The 19,592-nt window shown below is 40.4% G+C and overlaps 1 protein-coding gene across 2 annotated transcripts in view; it reads right to left on the reverse strand.

Annotated features, from left to right (window-relative positions):
• The window catches only part of LOC127028995 (protein mono-ADP-ribosyltransferase PARP8-like), a 159,773-nt gene that overhangs the window by 7,404 nt on the left and 132,777 nt on the right, over window positions 1-19,592 (reverse strand). Inside the window, exons 15-22 of one of the 2 annotated variants that reach the window (XM_050914675.1) lie at window positions 11,396-11,488; window positions 7,280-7,405; window positions 5,683-5,748; window positions 4,271-4,338; window positions 3,863-3,911; window positions 2,934-3,046; window positions 2,695-2,767; window positions 31-100 (exon numbers count right to left, since the gene is read on the reverse strand). In XM_050914675.1, coding sequence (XP_050770632.1) covers window positions 31-100; window positions 2,695-2,767; window positions 2,934-3,046; window positions 3,863-3,911; window positions 4,271-4,338; window positions 5,683-5,748; window positions 7,280-7,405; window positions 11,396-11,488 — 658 coding nt within the window. The remainder of the gene's footprint in view (window positions 1-30; window positions 101-2,694; window positions 2,768-2,933; window positions 3,047-3,862; window positions 3,912-4,270; window positions 4,339-5,682; window positions 5,749-7,279; window positions 7,406-11,395; window positions 11,489-19,592) is intronic. The other variant, XM_050914674.1, reaches the window with a different exon arrangement.

The raw sequence follows: 19,592 nt of genomic DNA on the forward strand, positions 1-19,592 counted from the left end.
TCCAACTTTAGAGTGATTTATAAATATCACCTGAGTAACCAAATGATATGCTTGACAATGGACTAAGGTAGATTCCACTTCCAAACATTGCACCATGGAGCTGAAAAAGAACGGAGTGATTGTTTAACATTAATTTGGTTATCTGGACAAAATAATAATGATAGGCACAGGTCCTAATGTAGATAAGCATCTGCCCCACTGCACTAATTTATTGTCTGGTAATAAATGGTGTTCAAAGAAGTCTTTAAAAAAATCATGCTGTGAATATACAACTAAGATACTGTATATTCTGGAAATCATGTCCAAATGGCCAAAGATAATTTTACATCAGATTTATATGTAAAATTGCATTTTCTGGTTTTAAATCTAACATTACCATGGAGGATGCCTACAGAGGGTGCTTCTGTAGATGGCCAAATACACCTTAGCCTTAACAAGGCTGAGCAAGCTCAGCATGTGTCTCACATCAAAACCTTGGCAGGAACCACAGCCTAAGACAGCCTTTGTGAATCATCATCAGCAATAGCTGTTTTTCTTTTCTTTAAGGTAAGAAATGAAGAGATGGTGATAACACTGCCCATATGCTATAGAAAAATTCAGTCACTAGTTCAGCCTGAGTACTGGAGGAATGGGTTCAATCAAGCTTTTGCCTGAGCCAATTCAGACATGCATATCCCATCACTGCAGGACTGCGCTTTAGCCACAAAGCTACCAGCTGTCTGAAAAGAAGAGAGGAAAGGGAAGACTCTTCTTCACCAACATCACTGCTCCATGTCATGGAGCTTGGGCTAAGCAACAAAACTGAGCACTTTTTATTAGCGCTGTGGTCATTTTCTTGTCTGGAAAGGGGGAAGTATGGGTTTCGCTTCTCCTCCAGGGACTGACTGCTTTATGTGGAAAAGTCTTTAAAGAAAAAGAAAACACACAAAGTAGTTGTTGGAGCACAAACGAGAACCCAGAGTATCTCCTACCCAGGTAGATATTATGACCACTGGGCTTCAGAGTCATGCTCACCCTTATTTCTTTCCTCTGACCCAATGACATTTACATCATCTCTGCGATGTGCCAGAGCTCCCATAGGAATGTGCAATCATGCTCTCAACTCCTCCAGATCCTACAATGTTGTATAGGATCCTTGGTGAGTAGATATTTTTTCCTGACTGGTTGGTACTGGGGTAAGCAGAATGAACTGGGCTCAGGATATGCCCTAGTTGTGTGAGAGATTTAGAAATGATGACTTGTATAAAACAGGGCTTTACTGCTTCCTCCTCTTCCCAGTATCTCAACCCTGAACAAAAAAATAAGCATGAACAAAGGGTTTTACTTTGGTGAATTTTGGTGTGTAAATCCTGCTTTCTTGGAAAAGTATCTTACAAAGATGCTAATAAAACCACCCAAACCACTAAGAGGAACAGCTGAGATTTCCATTCCCTTTTTTCAGTGTTTCCTGTTCCCCGATCCTTAGTCAGCACCCTGGGATCCTCCTCCAAGGTATCATGGACTCAGCTCCGGGGAAAGAGCTGTCAAAACCCTGATGCTAAAATACTCCGAATTACAGCTCCCCAGTCTCTCTGATACTGCCTACTTTGCTCTGCAATAGCGGTCTCCTGATGATTCAGTCTGAGAAACCAAACTGAAGTTTGCAATAGCTCCCTCCTGGCCAGTTGTTGTGGTTTAACCCCAGTCAGCAACTAAGCACCACGCAGCCGTTTCCCCCTCCCCCTCCCCCTCCCAGTGGGGTGAGGAGGAGGAAAGGGAAAAAAAGTAAAACTCGTGGGTTGAGATAAGAACAGTTTAATAACTAAAGTAAAATATAATACTAACAATAGTAATAATGAAATATAATAATAATAATAGTAATGAAAAGGAATAAAACAAAAAAAAGGAAGGGGGGGGGAGAAAAAAACCAGTGATGCACAATGCAATTGCTCACCACCCGCTGACCAATGCCCAGTTAGTTCCCGAGCCACGATCCGTGCCTCCCGGCCAACTCCCCCCTGTTTATATACTGGGCATGACATTCCATGGTATGGAATACCCCTTTGGCTAGTTCAGGTCAGCTGCCCCGGCTCTGCTCCCTCCCAGCTTCTTGCACACCTGCTTGCTGGCAGAGCATGGGAAACTGAAAAGTCCTTGGCTTAAGATAAGCGCTACTTAGCAACAACTAAAACATCAGAGTGTTATCAACATCATTCTCACACTAAATCCAAAACACAGCACTGTACCAGCTACTAAAAAGAAAGTTAACTCTGTCCCAGCCGAAACCAGGACACCAGTACACTCATATTCCCTTCTCAAGGAAACCAGAGGAGAAGATGCTGTAAACCCAGCTTCTGTAAACCTAGTATGCTCTTGGATCCTATAACATAGACATAGTTTATGTAGCTCTAAATTTTAATCCCTGAGACTGCTTTTAAGCAGTACCAAGCTAAGCTTCCTGGAGGTGCTGCTGTGCAATGTAAAATTGAAACACTGATTCCACCGATAGGATTTTTTTAGCCATTTTAGCAGACATGTTATTTCGTTTTAATTGCTTCAGAAAAGTACCTTTTCCAGGAAACATTAGGGTATTTGAAATCACCCATTTTGCCACCTATGTGACTACCAGAACCACATCCCTTGAAAACTCGCCTAAGCTTAACATGTAATCGAACGTGCACAGGTTAGCTAAAGTCTATTTAGTCTACTATTTACCTGCAGCCTTGTATTGGAAGCAACAACTAAGCCGTTCCTCAGGATGGAATGCCAATTTTCAATGTGTGAACCACTGAAAAAGTGAAAGAGAATGTGTTAAAATCCACAGTGTAAAATGCAAAATGAAATCAGTAATACTTCAAAACAATAAATTCCCAGCTGTAAACCTCAAATGGCAAGAACAAAAAAATAGCATGGCATTTTGGTAACCTTTGTTTAATATGAATATATGTACTCACTGAAATGCAAAGGTACTTCCGTAGAGATTTTTAGCAGCTCGGAAATTGGATTCTTTGGCTGGTGGACTGCTGAGAAGTAGGAACTGGTGGGGAGTGTGCATAAACTTCAGTTGCTGTAAAATATAACAGTGTACAAGTGAAAAGAAGTTGATTAACACAAAAGCATTGTATTTCCATAATGGTAGTTCTTAAGATACCATGCTGTTTCACACAATATATGACTGCATCTAAATAACTACATGAACTAAGTTGAAAGTGGTCTCATTACCATAGTTTTTACCTGAAATCAAACAGGAAAAATGTCCTTCAGTTTATGAAACACATGGAGGTTTCTGAAACATATTTCAGCTTAATATGGCTCTAGTAAAGTAATTAAATTGAACAATTTCATCATGGTATTCTGATCAGAGCTGGCTTTGAATTAAGGTTCAGATTTGAAAGGCTGCAGATTAGTACACCCTTAATCAGAGGATCAGAGGCACACATACTCAGAAATGAATCTCAGCACCATCCCTCTAAAATTCTAGAGCTATATTCTTTTTACAGTGTACTTATATGTGGATCTCCTGGTACATCATGTTTGTGTGCACTGCTTTTTGTACAATTCTGTATCTTATATTCTATATGGTAACAAAACAAATAGTGACGTTCTTCTCACCCAATCTCAGATGACTACAAGGTAGACACTTGCATTTGAGCTACTCACCTCAAATAGGCTTTTTCTGAGCATTATTCCTTTGACCTATTTTAGATATTCACAACATGATTCTGAGTCATGACCTGAAACTGCCTATTTCTCTCCCCTGTCTATTAATGGAGCCCATGTGATTAATTTGAATGTAGACACATTTGGACAGGAGACTCCCACCTAAAATGCTAATACAAGCCATGAGAAATGAGAAAATAATAAAGAACCCACAGACACTTACCCTATTCACTGGTAGCTTCACAATATGTGATCTATTACTAGAAATAACCCTAAAATAAGAAACAGACATATTAGACATGATAATCAAACAGAACTTTTCTTCTTAAGCATGTGTTATAAATGGCCACCACAAAGCACCCAGCTGCAGGCCTTTGAACCTATCAGATGGAAGTAGACCAAATCTTGACTACAAATCAGATCTGAGGCCATACAAATAAGCTGGAGTCTTTCCAGTGTTTTCAGAGGGCCCAGATGAGGTCCAGAAACAGTCCAGAAACAAATGCAGTTGCAAATGTCAACCCTGACATTAATTTTTAGGGTGAGTTTATACCAAATTAAACTGGTGAAGTGATTATTCATTCAACTTGGTACTTTAATAATTATCATCTCATGTGAGTCAATTTTATACCACTGTAGAAGAGGATGTGCAAGCGGGTCTTGTTTATCCATCTGCTTCTTTATTTCCAAGTAAGGTGCCTAGAAAAGAGTAATTATGTTCTTTATTTCTAGTTGAAATCATAAGGTTAAATTTTATATGTTACATTGCCCATGATTTCATCTATTAAAACGAATACATGGGACTCATTATTAGTCTTAAATCATAGTTTTACTGACATTTAGCGCTGTACAGTTATAAATGTGTTTTGACAAAAACAAGAATTAATATAGCAATTATTTTCCCTGGAGTAAAATAATAAGCATATAATTAGCATTAAAATGAGTATATTATAGCAAACATTGGTGATCTCAGGGAGAACAGCAGAAGATGTCTATTTATGTTTGGCTCTTGGAATAAGAAATTGGACTGGAACTCCACAAAATTAAGTCTCTCAAAATACCCCAAGATAATCCACTCCAATTTGTTAACTGTTTTATGGTATAAACTGGTAAAGTAAAATACTGTATCAGCTTATAATCCCTTTGAAAACCTTTCTTGATTTCAATCACAGTGCAAAGCATCCCTTTAAAACTCTTCAGTCCAAGAATTATTTTAACATTAAAAAAAAGCAAAATGGTGGTTATTTTTCTTTTTAAACGACATTATATTAGGTAACAGAAATACCTGATTTTTTAAATTTTTACAAGATGTTACATTAAGTAACAAAAATATCTGAATTTTAATTTTCAATGTATTTTACTGCTCTCTATACACCTTATTCTTCATTCCAGAATCCCAAAGTACTTTACGAATACATATAGAATAAGATTCATAAACTCTTGTGAGGTTACATTTATATAACAGTTGGAAAAGCAAGGTACATGGGAGAGGTTTCAATAATCCCTTATAATCAGCTGGGCTGTTTGGGAAAGGAAGTGTAACAATAAATATAAGTACGGCTATCAGATTCTGTCCCACTGTGAATATTGAGAAATCGTATGGTAGTAATCCCAAAAGACCCAACCTTCCAAGTCCCCAACCATACTTAGCTGATCAAGTGTTTTGTTATAATAGAAATAAAGCTATCATTCAGAACACCATCACAAAATCAATTTCTTTTGCTTTGGAAATAAAAGACCCAGTTTGACTTTGATATTTCCAGAAATGCAGCAATTGGTGATCATCTCGTTACAATGTCCCATTTTGCTGTTATTATCTCTTATTTAAACTTCAAAAGATCTGAGTTCTACTTCATCACTTTTATTTGACTGCCGTTATAGATACTCTAGGTTTGTTATTTTTAACACACATTTTAATATTATTACAGCTCTATAGGAAAGAGATGATACTATTGACTTCCCCACTCATCATAGGCAAGCAATAAAAACATCTTCCTAGTTCTAGAAATGGCGATTAAGTTATGTAAAGATTTTTAAACTCACCTGTGTCATCTCTCTAATAGAAGTGATACTATCCAATGCTTTCATGACTCGGTCATAATTCTTCTTCTGATGTAGCATAAAATAAGCAAATAAATTAAAAGAATATTGGTCTCTGGCTCTACAAAAATCTGAATTCTTTGAGTGTGTATAAAACCAAAGTTAGGATGAATGTTCAGCAAACCAATCCTTTCAAACTTTTCTAACCAATAGCTTCCTTCCACCTTACACACAGACTCATTCATAGTCCAGGAAAATTCCCTGAAAAAATATTATCATGATGGTTTTTCTTTGAATTTCACTGGAATCCCCAACACACAACAATGTGACTCACTTAAAAAATTAGGTCACTTTTTAAACAAATATTTGTAACTAAACATAGGCTCTGCCAGTTATTTGGACAATATGCTATTAAGTTAAATAATGCAGTGAACAAATAGATTTTAAATAAAATGCTAAATAAGCAGATGTGTTTACTTTTCTAACAGCTCTATAAAACTTCAGAGGTCCTTCAGTTGTCCCTCTGCCTCACCCTGACCCTTGTCTACCTTCTGACTGGGAACTGCTACCAGAGGGCTCCACCTTTTCTGAGCAGATGAGCTTAACAGTCCATGCTTCACCAGCTCCACATGCCACGTCGCCTTCAGGAGCCCCATTGTTCCCCATCTTTGGGTCTTGCCAACTTCTGCCCATGGGCTTTCACCTCGCCCATGCTGGCAAGAAGCTGGGAGGAGGTGGTGTGAGCCCTGCAGCCCAGGGGCTCTCTCCACTCCTCTTCTGGTGTGACCCCTTTTCACATTCCCTCATCTGCTTCAAACCCCGCCCTGCCTAGCTGCCAGACTAGCTGTCTCCTCATCAGCCCCTTTCCAAGCACCTCCCGGCAAGTCTTCCTTCCCACACACTACAGAACACACTCGCCCCTTCCTCTGAGAAAGACCACCGCTAACTGGCCTTTGTTCAGAAAAAGTGAAATGCATCACAATGCAGGACGTCCAAATTTCTCATTTACGCCCTTGAGGATGGCTCAAGTGAGCTGTAATAGTTCACAGCTTCCCTAGGGCTTCCCTGAGAGGCAGCATTTGCAGCCTGAGGAGCAAGTAGTGCAAACACAATTCTTTACTTCAAAATTTGATGCTTGTACAAAACTCGACTGTTATGTCCAACATGTGATAAAATTAAGTTTAAGGACATAATTGTTTGCAAAGAGAAAATGAGATGACAGCAATAACCACATTAAGAATAAAAAGATGGACTGGAAATCCCCCAGTCTACATGGTCTACACCTCCCAAAGGCCATCTTTCTCTTTGTGTCCAATGTGTACACTGAGAGAAAGACACTAAGAATATAAAATTTTGCACCTAGAATTTGTACCCTAAAAGAAGTTCTTGGCTTCAACATAACTTTGAATGCAGCTTACAGTTTATTCACAAATACCTTCTCAGAGACAATTAAAACAACTACAAAACTCTGAAAATAGTCACATGCTTGTGCTATATTCTTGAGCTGTATCTCTTACAATAAAGGAGACTCCTCCAGAAGAAGGCTTTGCTAACGCATGACTGAAACCAAGCTATGACATAATGAAAGATAACTACTTACCCTGGGGTTAAAGGCCAGCATCTGAGGATCATTAGGATCAACTACAGAAGGATATGGCTCAAAAATGACAACTTTCCTAGGTGACTCTAATGCAGACCGGCACATGGATACTAACAGATCAACCACCTAGGGATAAAGAAAAATATTTATTTAATATATGTACTTTCATGTTGTATCATCCAGTCTGCTTTTTTTACACATTACAATAATACCATATTTCATTGTTATCTATATTACCCAAACCATGCTATCCACAGGGCATAGTTTAGGACTGAAATTTTTCCATTGATCTCAACAGGCTTTGGGTCCAGCCCTGGTACATTATTCCAGGTGCATAAGTAGGACCAGTATCTGGTCCTAAATGTATTATCATGTCAAATACATTGCTTGCAGTCCTGCTTTCTCTTGTGTACATGTGCTAATTCCTGGATGAAATTAATTCTCTAGGGAAATGAAGTGCTGAATGTGTGTATCTTTGTGCAGTAGATGCCAGTGAAAAATGTTGCTCAAGAAAGAGGAAGGGATTGTGAATCTGTACCACTGCCCGCTGTTCTCCTGAAGATTGTAATCATGGAAACACTAGCAAACATCATTGCTTCTGCTAAAGCCAGAACAGTGCAGTGATTTAACAGTCATTTGCATGGCTCACACTGGGAGATCCTCTTCCTTCCTTCCTGTTGTACAAAATTATGACATGGCTTTGAATATCTATGATTTCCAAAATTTCACCGTAAGATCATGCGTGTAATGTGTACACAGGCATGTATTCACATATGCGCACATAGGCACATATACAACTTAGTAACAGATTTCTGTATAATTGTTTCAAAATTTGTAACTCAGAGGTTAAAAATAGACTACAGCAATCACAAAACAGAGAGAATGGAGCTTTCTGGCAACTGTGAAACCTAAATCCAGCTCATAATGAAATCCAAAGTTGCTACATAAAAATATAGCTGCAAATTAGCTCATTTCCCCCCAGTTTCTCTGTGCCTTCTGAAAACATTCCTGTGTGAAAACAGAATTTTCCATGAAAGAAAGGAAAAGCTGAGATGAGCCGTACTTAGTAGGCATCCCTGGTTCCTCCCACAGTTCCACATGGATCAGATCTCATCTCACAGCTCAAGCTGTTCTAGAAGTTATTATATATTTGCCATTGTATCTGATCATTTGGAGTAAAAAAATTGATGGTCCTTTAGAGAAGCAGAATGAAAATAAGAATCATGATGAAAGGGAAAAGGAACTGCGCTGCAGTGAGTCATACTGTTGCCATTCTCCTCTGCTCCTTTAGCATGAACTGACAATTTTCTCCATCAGTTTAAAAATATTCTGTTAGCTCCAGTTACTAAATATCTCACATATATTGAAAAATGAAGTTTTTAAAATAATGATTCCTTCCTCCATGGTGCTCTGATTTCTTTACAGTTTATAATACCTACAAGTGTGATGAATGTTTCAAAATAGGTCATCTGCATTAGCATTTGCAAAGGAGACCAGGAGTCTGCATACACAGCCAGGTCAGGCAACAGGCCTGCAACTGTGTTAATGTATTACCATGAAATTGAGCCTGAGTTCATACACCCTGCTTCTCAGAAGCACTTCTTAGCCTCCAGTTGCAAAACACTACTAGGGAAGAGTTGTTTGAGTCCCCAAACCTCTTAATACAGTGACCCAAAGTTGTCTTGCTTTATGATTTGCATGATGGGACTTTGTCTTAAAATTGGCACAGTTGTTCTTAGAACACCATCCTAAAGCTCTCCCTTAAAACAGCTGTTGACTCCTATATTGTTTCTTACCATGATACCAGCATATTGTTCTGACATGGGGGAAAACATGCATAGATCAGGCTTAATCAAACCCCTGATTTCCCCTGAGATCATTGTTTTGAGCTGATGGAATGCAGAGCAATTTAAACTGGGAGGTAAGTTTAATACAAACATTATAATACAAACTTGCATATGCATTCCTTGGTAATAGGAAGTGCTGTGGATCTAGTAAGTGTCCTTATAGCTGGGCCCAAACTTCTCCTTAACAGTAGGTACTGAAGTACATAAGTTAGGATTTAAATATTTTCAAGGACAAGATGACACTTGATGATGACAATTCTCTCTTACAACAGCAGTCTCTCAGACAGTGCCTCTCTCTCTACAGAGACTCTACAGGGAGTCTGAACTATCAACAAATCAGACATTTAATTTTCAGGCATTTTGACTACGTGACTAAAATAAGGCAAGGTGAGTTCAGGCTTGAAAGTTTTAGAAAGTACAATCTTATTATTAAGAAGGAGCCATCAGAATATTGGGAGTGACAAAGTAGGGGTGTATACCTTAGGAAACTAGCTGAAAGCACAGCAGAAAGAACAGGATGTGATTTCTAATAATGGGAACCTATATCTAGGCTCTTTCACTACACAAAATGATTTGGAGGAAGATTCATCTGACGAAATGTAGAGATTCACAATGCGAACACCTACCTCTTACTAGTCAGCCTAGGCTCTCTTTATAATTGATGGAGAAAATATAACCACTGTGCTGATAGTCTATGCTGTGATTCACACCATCCTAAACTAATGTCAAAAATAGCTCAGATAAACCCTAAAAGTGTTAAATTCTTTCTGCAAACAGGAACGGGAGCTCAACCAGATCAGATGTAGTGAGCTGGGTGCAATGCTATCACTAGAGTGAGACTTAGAAAAATTTAGTCATCTAGGTCCAATGGGACAATCAACAAAACCTCTTATCTAACTCTTTTAAGTACCATTAAGGTTGTAATCACTTCAGTACTCTTCAGCAAAGCTCTGTAGATGTAGAGGTACTCTAGAGATCTAAAGCAAGCTCCGCATATGCCTGCAACAGTGATACCTACATAAAACACAGAGTGAGTGCTAATCAGGACCACCTCTCCTGTCAGCTGTATTTAAAAAGAGAAGTGAGAGCTACTTGTTTGTACCTAAATACCATGTAAGTGCCTACATTCAAAAAATAAAACTCTGGCTCCACAGAAACACATAACTGAGGTCTTCAGAGGACTTCAGGCTGGGGAAGAGGTGGGGCTTCATCAGCACACCTCTCTACATTTCTTACAAGCTTGCAACAGGTATCCATGTTTGGCATGCTAGATGCTGCAAATATAGCCATCTAACTGTCTTCAGACATCAGATGAGCTGATGTTCAGATCCCAGTTATATACTCAAGTGAAGAAGCTGGTGTACACTGCTGCAAGTTTCTTCCTTTGAAGATATGCCCATAGGTGGTATTCAGGCACTTAGCCGAATAGTTTATTTCCAATAGCTAGACTCACTAGTGCTAGTTAAAGTTAACTGAACTGAACATTTGCTCTTCCAAAACCCATGTTGCTTACTACGTAAGTGCACAGTGAGTGACACATGTTTAGGAAATCAGAGGGATGCACTTTTCCATAAGATGTGTAAATTTTTAACTTAAGATCTTAAACAGATCTTAAACATAAGATCTTTTAATTTTTTTAATTTACTGAAGTCCTGTAACTATTGTAATCTAAGGTTAAATATGATTTGGAAACATACAAAATTATGAAAGAAAACAATGATATGGTTATAATTACATTAATAACTGAACTTAGAGTCAGGAAGCAAGCTTACATTAAATTCCTGATCCTTGAGAAAAGAGAAAAAAAACCTGTGTAGCAACATCAGTAAGGACTTTCCCACTGTTATTTAATGATCAAAACAACAGATGCTCAGTGGATAGCTGCATCCTAACACCATGAACAGGAAGTAGCTTATTAATTGCATGAGAGTAGTAATGGCTCATTAGGTGAAAATAAATGGGAATTATCTCCAAATGACAATGGAGATTATTATTAACAACCCAGATGACCTAATTGAATACAACAGAACAAGAAAACAGGGTTACTCTAATTACATGGAAGCAAAACAATGGAAGCACCTGATTAGTACTGTTTGAAAATGCCATGCATAAACCAGTGTATTTACAGCTATAAGAGTGGACAAATAAATAATACTTATCAAAGAGTACTCATATGGGGAATACAAGTCAAAATAAATACTAGAAGAGATTGAGAAGACTGAGTATACTATAGAAAATTAGACATGTAATAAGCATTAGATAATTCTACCTGAGCCCCAGTTGCAATTTCATCAGCAGCTTCGTTCATCACTCCTAATGTTTGGAAAGCAAATACACAGAGCTCCCGTTCACAAACAGTGGGCTACACAGAGAAAGTAAGTTAATTATATTTTTGTTCTAGTTTTGGGTTATTGATTTTATCATGCAATACCTACAACAAAAACCAAACAAATGTGAATATTTTTCTTCAGATATTAACTGCAACATTAATTTCAAATTATGAATACATGTCAATTATTGAGGAAGATACATTAGAGAAGCATTTTAATGATCTGAAGAACAAGTGTTAAGAACTCTAAAACTCATAAGTATTCACAGAGACTAAACTCAAAAGAAATCCAAACAGATTACAAAATCAAAATTACAGTCATAGTACCCAAATGTCCTTAACACTGTCCTATCAGACTCTGAAAACTTCCTACATAATTGAAATTAATGGAGAACAAATCCAGAAACTAATGGAGGCATCCCCCTTTCATAAATGCAGGTTTATTCTTCAAAGATTGTTATTCTGCTGTTGAGAACACACATAAAAATATGATCCAGAAGACAAATTTCTTGAAGAAGCTACTCTTAATTTAATTTTTAACTAATTGTATTGGGTTTGTGTGGCAGGGATTTGGTAGCGGGGAGCTACAGGGGTGGCTTCTGTGAGAAAATGCTGGAAGCTGCCCCCATGTCCGATGACAGAGCCAATGCCAGGCAGCTCCAAGACGGACCCGCCGCTGGCCAAGGCTGAGCCAATCAGCAATGGTAGTAGCGCCTCTGTGATAACATATTTAAGAAAGGGAAAAAAAATGCTGCGCAACAGCAGCCAGAAGAGAGGAGTGAGAATATGTGAGAGAAACAACTCTGCAGACACCAAGGTCAGTGAAGAAGGAGGGGGAGGAGGTGCTCCAGGAGCCAGAGCAGAGAGATTCCCCTGCAGCCTGTGGTGAAGACCATGGTGAGGCAGGCTGTCCCCCTGCAGCCCATGGAGGTGCACGGTGGAGCAGATATCCACCTGCAGCCTGTGGAGGACCCCACACCAGAGCAGGTGGATGTGCCTGAAGGAGGCTGTGACCCCGTGGGAAGCCCACACTGGAGCAGGTTTTCTGGCAGGACTTGTGACCCCGTGAGGGACCCACACTGGAGCAGTCTGTTCCTGAAGGACTGCACCCCATGGAAGGGACCCATGCTGGAACAGTTCGTGAAGAACTGTAGCCTGTGGGAAGGACTCATGTTGGAGAAGTTTGTAGAGGACTGTCTCCTGTGGGAGGGACCTCATGCCAGAGCAGGGGAAGAGTGAGGAAGGAGCGGCAGAGATAATGTGTGATGAACTGACTGCAACCCCCATTCCCTGTCCCCCTGTGCCACTCAGGGGGAGGAGGTAGAGAATTCAGGAGTGAAGTTGAGCCTGGGAAGAAGGGAGGGGTGGGGGGAAGGTGTTTTTAGATTTGGTTTTATTTCTCATTATCCTACTCTGACTTTTGATTGGCAATAAATTAAATTAATTTCCCCAAAGTCGAGTCTGTTTTGCCCATGACGGTAATTGGTGAGTGATCTCTCCCTATCCTTATCTCGACCCATGAGCCTTTTGTTATATTTTCTCTCCCCTGTCCAGTTGAGGAGGGGGAGTGATAGAGCAGCTTGGTGAGCACCTGGCATCCAGCCAAAACCAACCCACCACACTAATTTAACAATTTATTTGTAAACTTTAAGAAAATTCATTATATTTTTATAGAATAAACACTGTATTTGGGAAGGACACATGTTATTTTATAAATAAAGGTGCTTGCACCCTTTTTTCAGATCTCAAAAAAAAACCCCCAAACTTGCTGTTGAACCATTTTTTTGCCTATCTTTTTGAAAAATTTAATTCACAGTTGCATCACAATGATCAAATAAAGCAACATATTTAAACTTCTGTATATTGAGTGAGAATTGAGTGTTCTGCCTTCATAAAGCAAACAAAGCAGAAACAAAAAGGAACACAGCTTTAAGTAAAGAGAATAGGCATGTCTTCATAAGCTTCCTAATTGGTTACATTCCTTAGAGCAACTCCATGCTTATTTACTGAAAGATAATTAGCAGATCAACTTTTTAAAGGCTCAAGTAATGAATCACACAAAGTGAATTGTTATAAGCATTCAAAATGAACAAACAGTTGAAAGAAATACAAGAAAGAAATATAAATTAAAAACGGTCCTTAAAATTGACCCCAATAAACATAACTTTTTATTGCAATGTTGAAAACAATCAAAAATATTTTTTGGATACTATTTGTTTGAATCCATATTATTAAATCCTAACTCACTGAAACTTAAAACAATCTTTGGTAGGTACTACTGAACTTTTATAACTAAAAATTCTGAGTCTAGCTACCATGATAATCACTAAAGCATTTGTAGCAGTACGCTTTGAAGTTCAAGCCAATATCTCTAGGAAGCACTTGCAGAAATGAAAAAATTTATTGAGCACACAAAGAAAACATAAAATTTAATTGAATTCCATTTCAGGCAACAGCTTTGTCAGTAATAAGCATATTGCTGTATTTGTAGTCACTTGTTTCATATGCATTTGTTGGGTTTCAAATATTCTAGACTTCAATAAACATCTGAAATCTACTGCATTGACATATTCTCACATCAGTTGCTTTACAAGAGCTATCATCTTTCAAGTCTAATAGAGTAATTTGATTTATTTTACCTGCTATGTTACATTGCATTAGGCAGCATACGAAGCCTAACATGATCCAATTCACTGTGCCATGGCACACAAGACAAAAAGTATTTATTATTGTCATTATTCTTAGGTTTTCCACATTCAGAAGGTGGTTAAATCACTTGCTTAGTTGGGGAAGTATGATGGCACTACCACCTTGACAACCATAATCAACAGTATACACAGACTCCCTTTTATTCCAGAGCAAGGGATTGCTCTGGAATAGCAGAGCAATCTAAGTTTAGCCATGCTTGCCATGAAGAAAAGCGTTACGAAAATACTTATTGCTGTCATTTTGTTTATAACCTCAACAAAGTAAGTAAATTACCCTGAGACTTAAAGATGGCAAATGGAACACAGGATTTGTCATCTTTGCTCTTTTTTTTTTTCCTTCCTGTGTTATGATCCCAGAAATGTCTGAGTATCTGGAAGAGGGAAGTTAGGAAAACGGTCATTGTACTTATGTTTGACATTTGAAAGGCCTTTTTTCTCTCAAGTGGACACTGGGGCTAAGATCTTAAGGCTGGAGAACTGTAAGTATGAGAAGCAAGACAGCAAAATTTGAGCTCTGAAGAGGAACAGACATTACTGTTAGGGTCTATAAAATTATTTTGATTTTATGCATTTGATGAAACTTTATGCCCACTGAATATTTTTTAGAATAAAGACTTCACAAGACAATGCTGATAAAATAACATTTTAAGCAATGGAAAGAGTGACGGATCACTACTTTTCCAAGTTACTCACAACCTAGTATCTATTTCAATATTCAGACAATACATGTACAGAAAATACCTTGAAATTGAACACAAAATCATTCAAGAGCTCCCAAAACATTCACTAGAACCTCACATTCTAGTAAGCATGATATAATATACAATAAATAATGTGATAATAAAACCAGAGGAACTGCTTTGCTATCTTTGTCTACCTCCTTCAAAACACAAGAAAAAACAACTTTTCTCAGTAATGGGAATGGGTTTCACCAAACCCATTTCTATTTGAGAAACAACATATACTTCAGGAAGCCACATAGTTTTGCTGCACAAAATTCTAGTAAATAATAAACACCATTTCCAGATTATTTTCTCCAATTTTTAAACTTGCTATTAAAAAATTTAAGGTATCTCTAGCCTGAATTTGTCTCCCTTGACTCATTACATTGTTAAAGCATTTCTATGGTAGATTCTGTCTAATTTCAGAAATCATTAAATCCCTGTTTGAAGTGGCATTGGTTAAAGAAAAGACACAACAAGAACTACACAAAAATTTGAACTCTATACAATGTCTACATTCTACATACTCTCTTCAACTAAAAGCTGGAGCAAATACATAGTTTTGCATTAGATGAAAACATATGGGCTCTGCCAGTCTAATGGGGAAAATAACCCAAATCCAGACACTTCAATAGCTTACCTTTATATATCCACCCTGGATGCCTTCTTACTCAAACTCCAGCCATTTTAAGAGCACTTTTGGATCTTGTTTCTGAAATTTGTCCCAATTTAACCAAATCAGAAGCTTTTAACTTAAATTTCCCACAAGTGTTAGTAGAGTGTTCCAAGACATGTTGGTATGGCCATTTCACTGTCCTCTACTCCAGTCATTAGTTAGGTTCAAGCATTTAAACTCATCTCTTTCCCTCCAAAATGAAAAGATTGGCTTACAATTAAAAAGCAAACATTTGGAGGGCTTTTGTTTGTCACATGATGGTGACTTATCTATTCGGTGTCACATTTCCGTATTTTGGTTTTGTCCACAACTGTGCATGCTAGAACCAATGAAAACATATGAAAACTAAGTTAATAAATCAATTCTAGAAGACAGAGCTTAAAGAAAATCACAAGCTTTATGGTAAAACTGGGATTCAAGGCCACTCCTACACTACTGCTAGTGTTTTACATACTGCCAGTGTGTTTCCCTTTATGGCATCCACTTGTCTCTTCTCTTATAACAGGATGTGAGCCCTTCGGACAGGAACAGTCTTGTTCTGACTTCGTATCATAAATATGAGAAATGCCCCTAGCCACAGTAAACAAACAAAAACAACAACAGTAACACATTTATAAATGCTAAGATGTTCCAATGTCATTTCTGGATACTCTTATTTTGGTTCAAGTCCCTATACTATTCAGCAAGCTGAACTATCTAAGAACTTTTGTGTATGTACATGAATCATAGAATAGTCTGGGTTGGAGGGGACCTTAAAGATCATCTAGTTCCAACCCCCCTGCCATGGGCAGGGACACCTTCCACTAGACCAGGTTGCTCAAAGCCCCATCCAACCTGGCCTTGAACACTTCCAGGGATGGGGCATCCGCAACCTCTCTGGGCAACCTGTTCCAGTGCCTCACCACCCTCACAGTAAAGAACTTCTTCCTTACATCTAATCTAAATCTACCCTCTTTCAGTTTAAGGCCATTACCCCTTGTCCTATCACTACATGCCCTTGTCAAAAGTCCCTCTCCAGCTTTCTTGTAGGCCCCCTTTAGGTACTGGAAGGCTGCTATAAGGTCTCCCCAGAGCCTTCTCTTCTCCAGGCTGAATGTCGTGGTTTAACCCCAGCCGGCAATTAAGCACCACACAGCCGCTCGCTCACTCCCCCCACCCAGTGGGATGGGGGAGAGAATCAGGAAAAAAAAATAAGCTTGTGGGTTGAGATAAAGACAGTTTAATAGGATAGAAAGGAATGAAAAATAATGATAATAATAATATGACAATAGTAATACTAAAAGAATTAGACTATACAAAACAAGTGATGCACAATGCAATTGCTCACCACTCGCCGACCGATGCCCAGTTAGTTCCCGAGCCATGATCTGCCCCTCCCAGCCAACTCCCTCCAGTTTATATACTGGGCATGATGTCATATGGTATGGAATAGCTCTTTGGCCAGTTTGGGTCAGCTGTCCTGGCAGTGTCCCCTCCCAGCTTCTTGTGCCCCTCCAGCCTTCTTGCTGGCTGGCCATGAGAAGCTGAAAAATCTTTGACTTAGTATAAACACTACTTAGCAACAACTAAAACCATCAGTGTGTTATCAACATTATTTTCCTACTAAATCCAAAACACAGCACTATACCAGCTACTAAGAAGAGAGTTAACTCTGTCCCAGCCGAAACCAGGACACTGAACAACCCCAACTCTCTCAGCCCGTCGTCATAGGAGAGGTGCTCCAGCCCCCTGATCATCTTTGTGGCCCTCCTCTGGACCCGCTCCAACAGGTCCATGCCTTTCTTGTACTGAGGACTCCAGAGCTGGACGCAGTACTCCAGGTGGGGTCTCACGAGAGCAGAGTAGAGGGGGAGAATCACCTCCCTCGACCTGCTGGCCACACTTCTTTTGATGCAGCCCAGGATATAGTTGGCTTTCTGGGCTGCAAGCACACATTGCCGGCTCATGTTGAGCCTCTCGTCAACTAACACCCCCAAGTCCTTCTCCACAGGGCTGCTCTCAATCCACTCATCGCCCAGCCTGTATTTGTGCTTGGGATTGCCCTGACCCAGGTGCAGGACCTTGCACTTGGCCTTGTTGAACCTCATGAGGTTCGCACAGGCCCACCTCTCAAGCCTGTCAAGGGTCCCTCTGGATGGCATCCCTTCTCTCCAGCGTGTCAACCGCACCACTCAGCTTGGTGTCGTCAGCAAACTTGCTGAGGGTGCACTCAATCCCACTGTCCATGTCGCTGACAAAGATGTTAAACAGCGCCGATCCCAATACCAACCCCTGAGGAACGCCATTCGTCACTGGTCTCCACTTGGACATCAAGCCATTGACCGCAACTCTGAGTGCAATCATCCAGCCAATTCCTTATCCACCTAGTGGTCCACACATCAAATCCATGTCTCTCCAATTTAGAGACAAGGATGTGTGCCCTCCTCGCTGCCCTTAGGATCTTGAACTCCACCATTTCACGGTCACTGCAGCCAAGGCTGCTCTTTAGCTTCATATTCCCCATCAGCCCCTCCTTGTTGGTGAGAACAAGGTCCAGCATAGCACCTCTCCTCGTTGGCTCCTCTGTCACTTGGAGAAGGAAGTTATCATCAATGCATTACAGGAACCTCCTGGATTGCTTATGCCCTGCTGTGTTGTTCCTCCAACAGATATTGGGGTGGTTGAAGTCCCCCATGAGGACCAGGGCTTGTGAATGTGAGGCTGCTCCTATCTGTCTATAGAGGGCCTCATCCGCTCGGTCTTCCTGGTCGGGTGGCCTGTAGCAGACCCCCACTATAATGATGTCACCTGTCCCTGCCCTCCCTTTAATCCTGACCCATAAGCTCTCAGTCGGCTCCTCATCCATCCCCAGGCGGAGCTCCATGCACTCCAGCTGGTCATTGACATAGAGGGTGACACCCTCTCCTTGTCTCCCCTGCCTGTCCTTCCTAAAGAGCCTGTATCCTTCCATTCCAACACTCCAGCCATAGGAGCCATCCCACCACGTCTCCGTGATGCCAATAAGATCATAGCCCTACAGGCGTGCGCACGTCTCTAACTCCTCTTGTTTATTCCCCATGCTACGTGCTTTTGCATAGAGGCATTTAAGTTGGGCCCCTGATGAAGCTGGCTGGAGTGGCTGAAATTCCTTTGTGCTGCTCTTCAGGTGCTCTCCTGCTGACCTGTGATCCCTCTCCAGGCTCTGAGCATCTATTGCTGGCACTGGCATCAAACTGGTAGGAGTGGGATGGATTGAGGTTCCCCTCCCCTGGCAACTTTAGTTTAAAGCTCTCTTCACCAGCTTGGCAAGCCTATGACCAAAGATGCTCTTCCCCTTCTCTGACAGATGGACCCCATCAGCCCCCAGTAGACCAGGTTTCTCAAAGCGAGTCCCATGGTCTAAGTAGCCAAACCCCTGGCTGTGGCACCAGTCCTGTAACCATTTGTTGATTTGCCAGATTTGACTGGCCCTTTCAAACCCCTTCCCTTTGACTGGGAGGACTGATGAAAAAACTACCTGCGCTCCAGAGTCCCTTACCGCCGCTCCCAGGGCTCTGTAATCCTTCTTGATACTCCTCAGACTGCTCCTGGCTGTATCACTGGTGCCCATGTGAAACAACAGCAGCGGATAATAGTCAGTGGACTGTACGAGACTTGGTAGTCTCTCGGTGACATCCCTGATAGGAGCCCCTGGTAAGCAGCACACCTCTCTAGAGAGTGCGTCAGGTCAGCAAATGGGTGCCTCCGTACCTCTCAGAAGAGAGTCGCCTACTACTATCACCCGTCGCCTTTTCTTAGTTGCACTGGTTGTTATACAGGGAGCAGATCGGGCTGCCTTACTCAGCTCCAGCGCCTCTCCTGATGTGATGGGTCTTTCCTCTTCAGTCTGCAGAGCGGTGAAGCGGTTCTGCAAGGGCACCTCAGGCTTCAGGGGAAGTCCCTTCCTCCTGCCGGTCCTTGCCATTGCAAGCTTCCATTCTTCTGCATTATTGGCCCCCCTCCCTTCCGTGTGTGCCAGTGGGGGAGTTTTTGGCTGTTTGGCCGTGGGCTGT

Source organism: Gymnogyps californianus, unplaced genomic scaffold, assembly GCF_018139145.2.
Source record: "Gymnogyps californianus isolate 813 unplaced genomic scaffold, ASM1813914v2 HiC_scaffold_56, whole genome shotgun sequence".
NCBI classification, from domain to species: domain Eukaryota; kingdom Metazoa; phylum Chordata; class Aves; order Accipitriformes; family Cathartidae; genus Gymnogyps; species Gymnogyps californianus.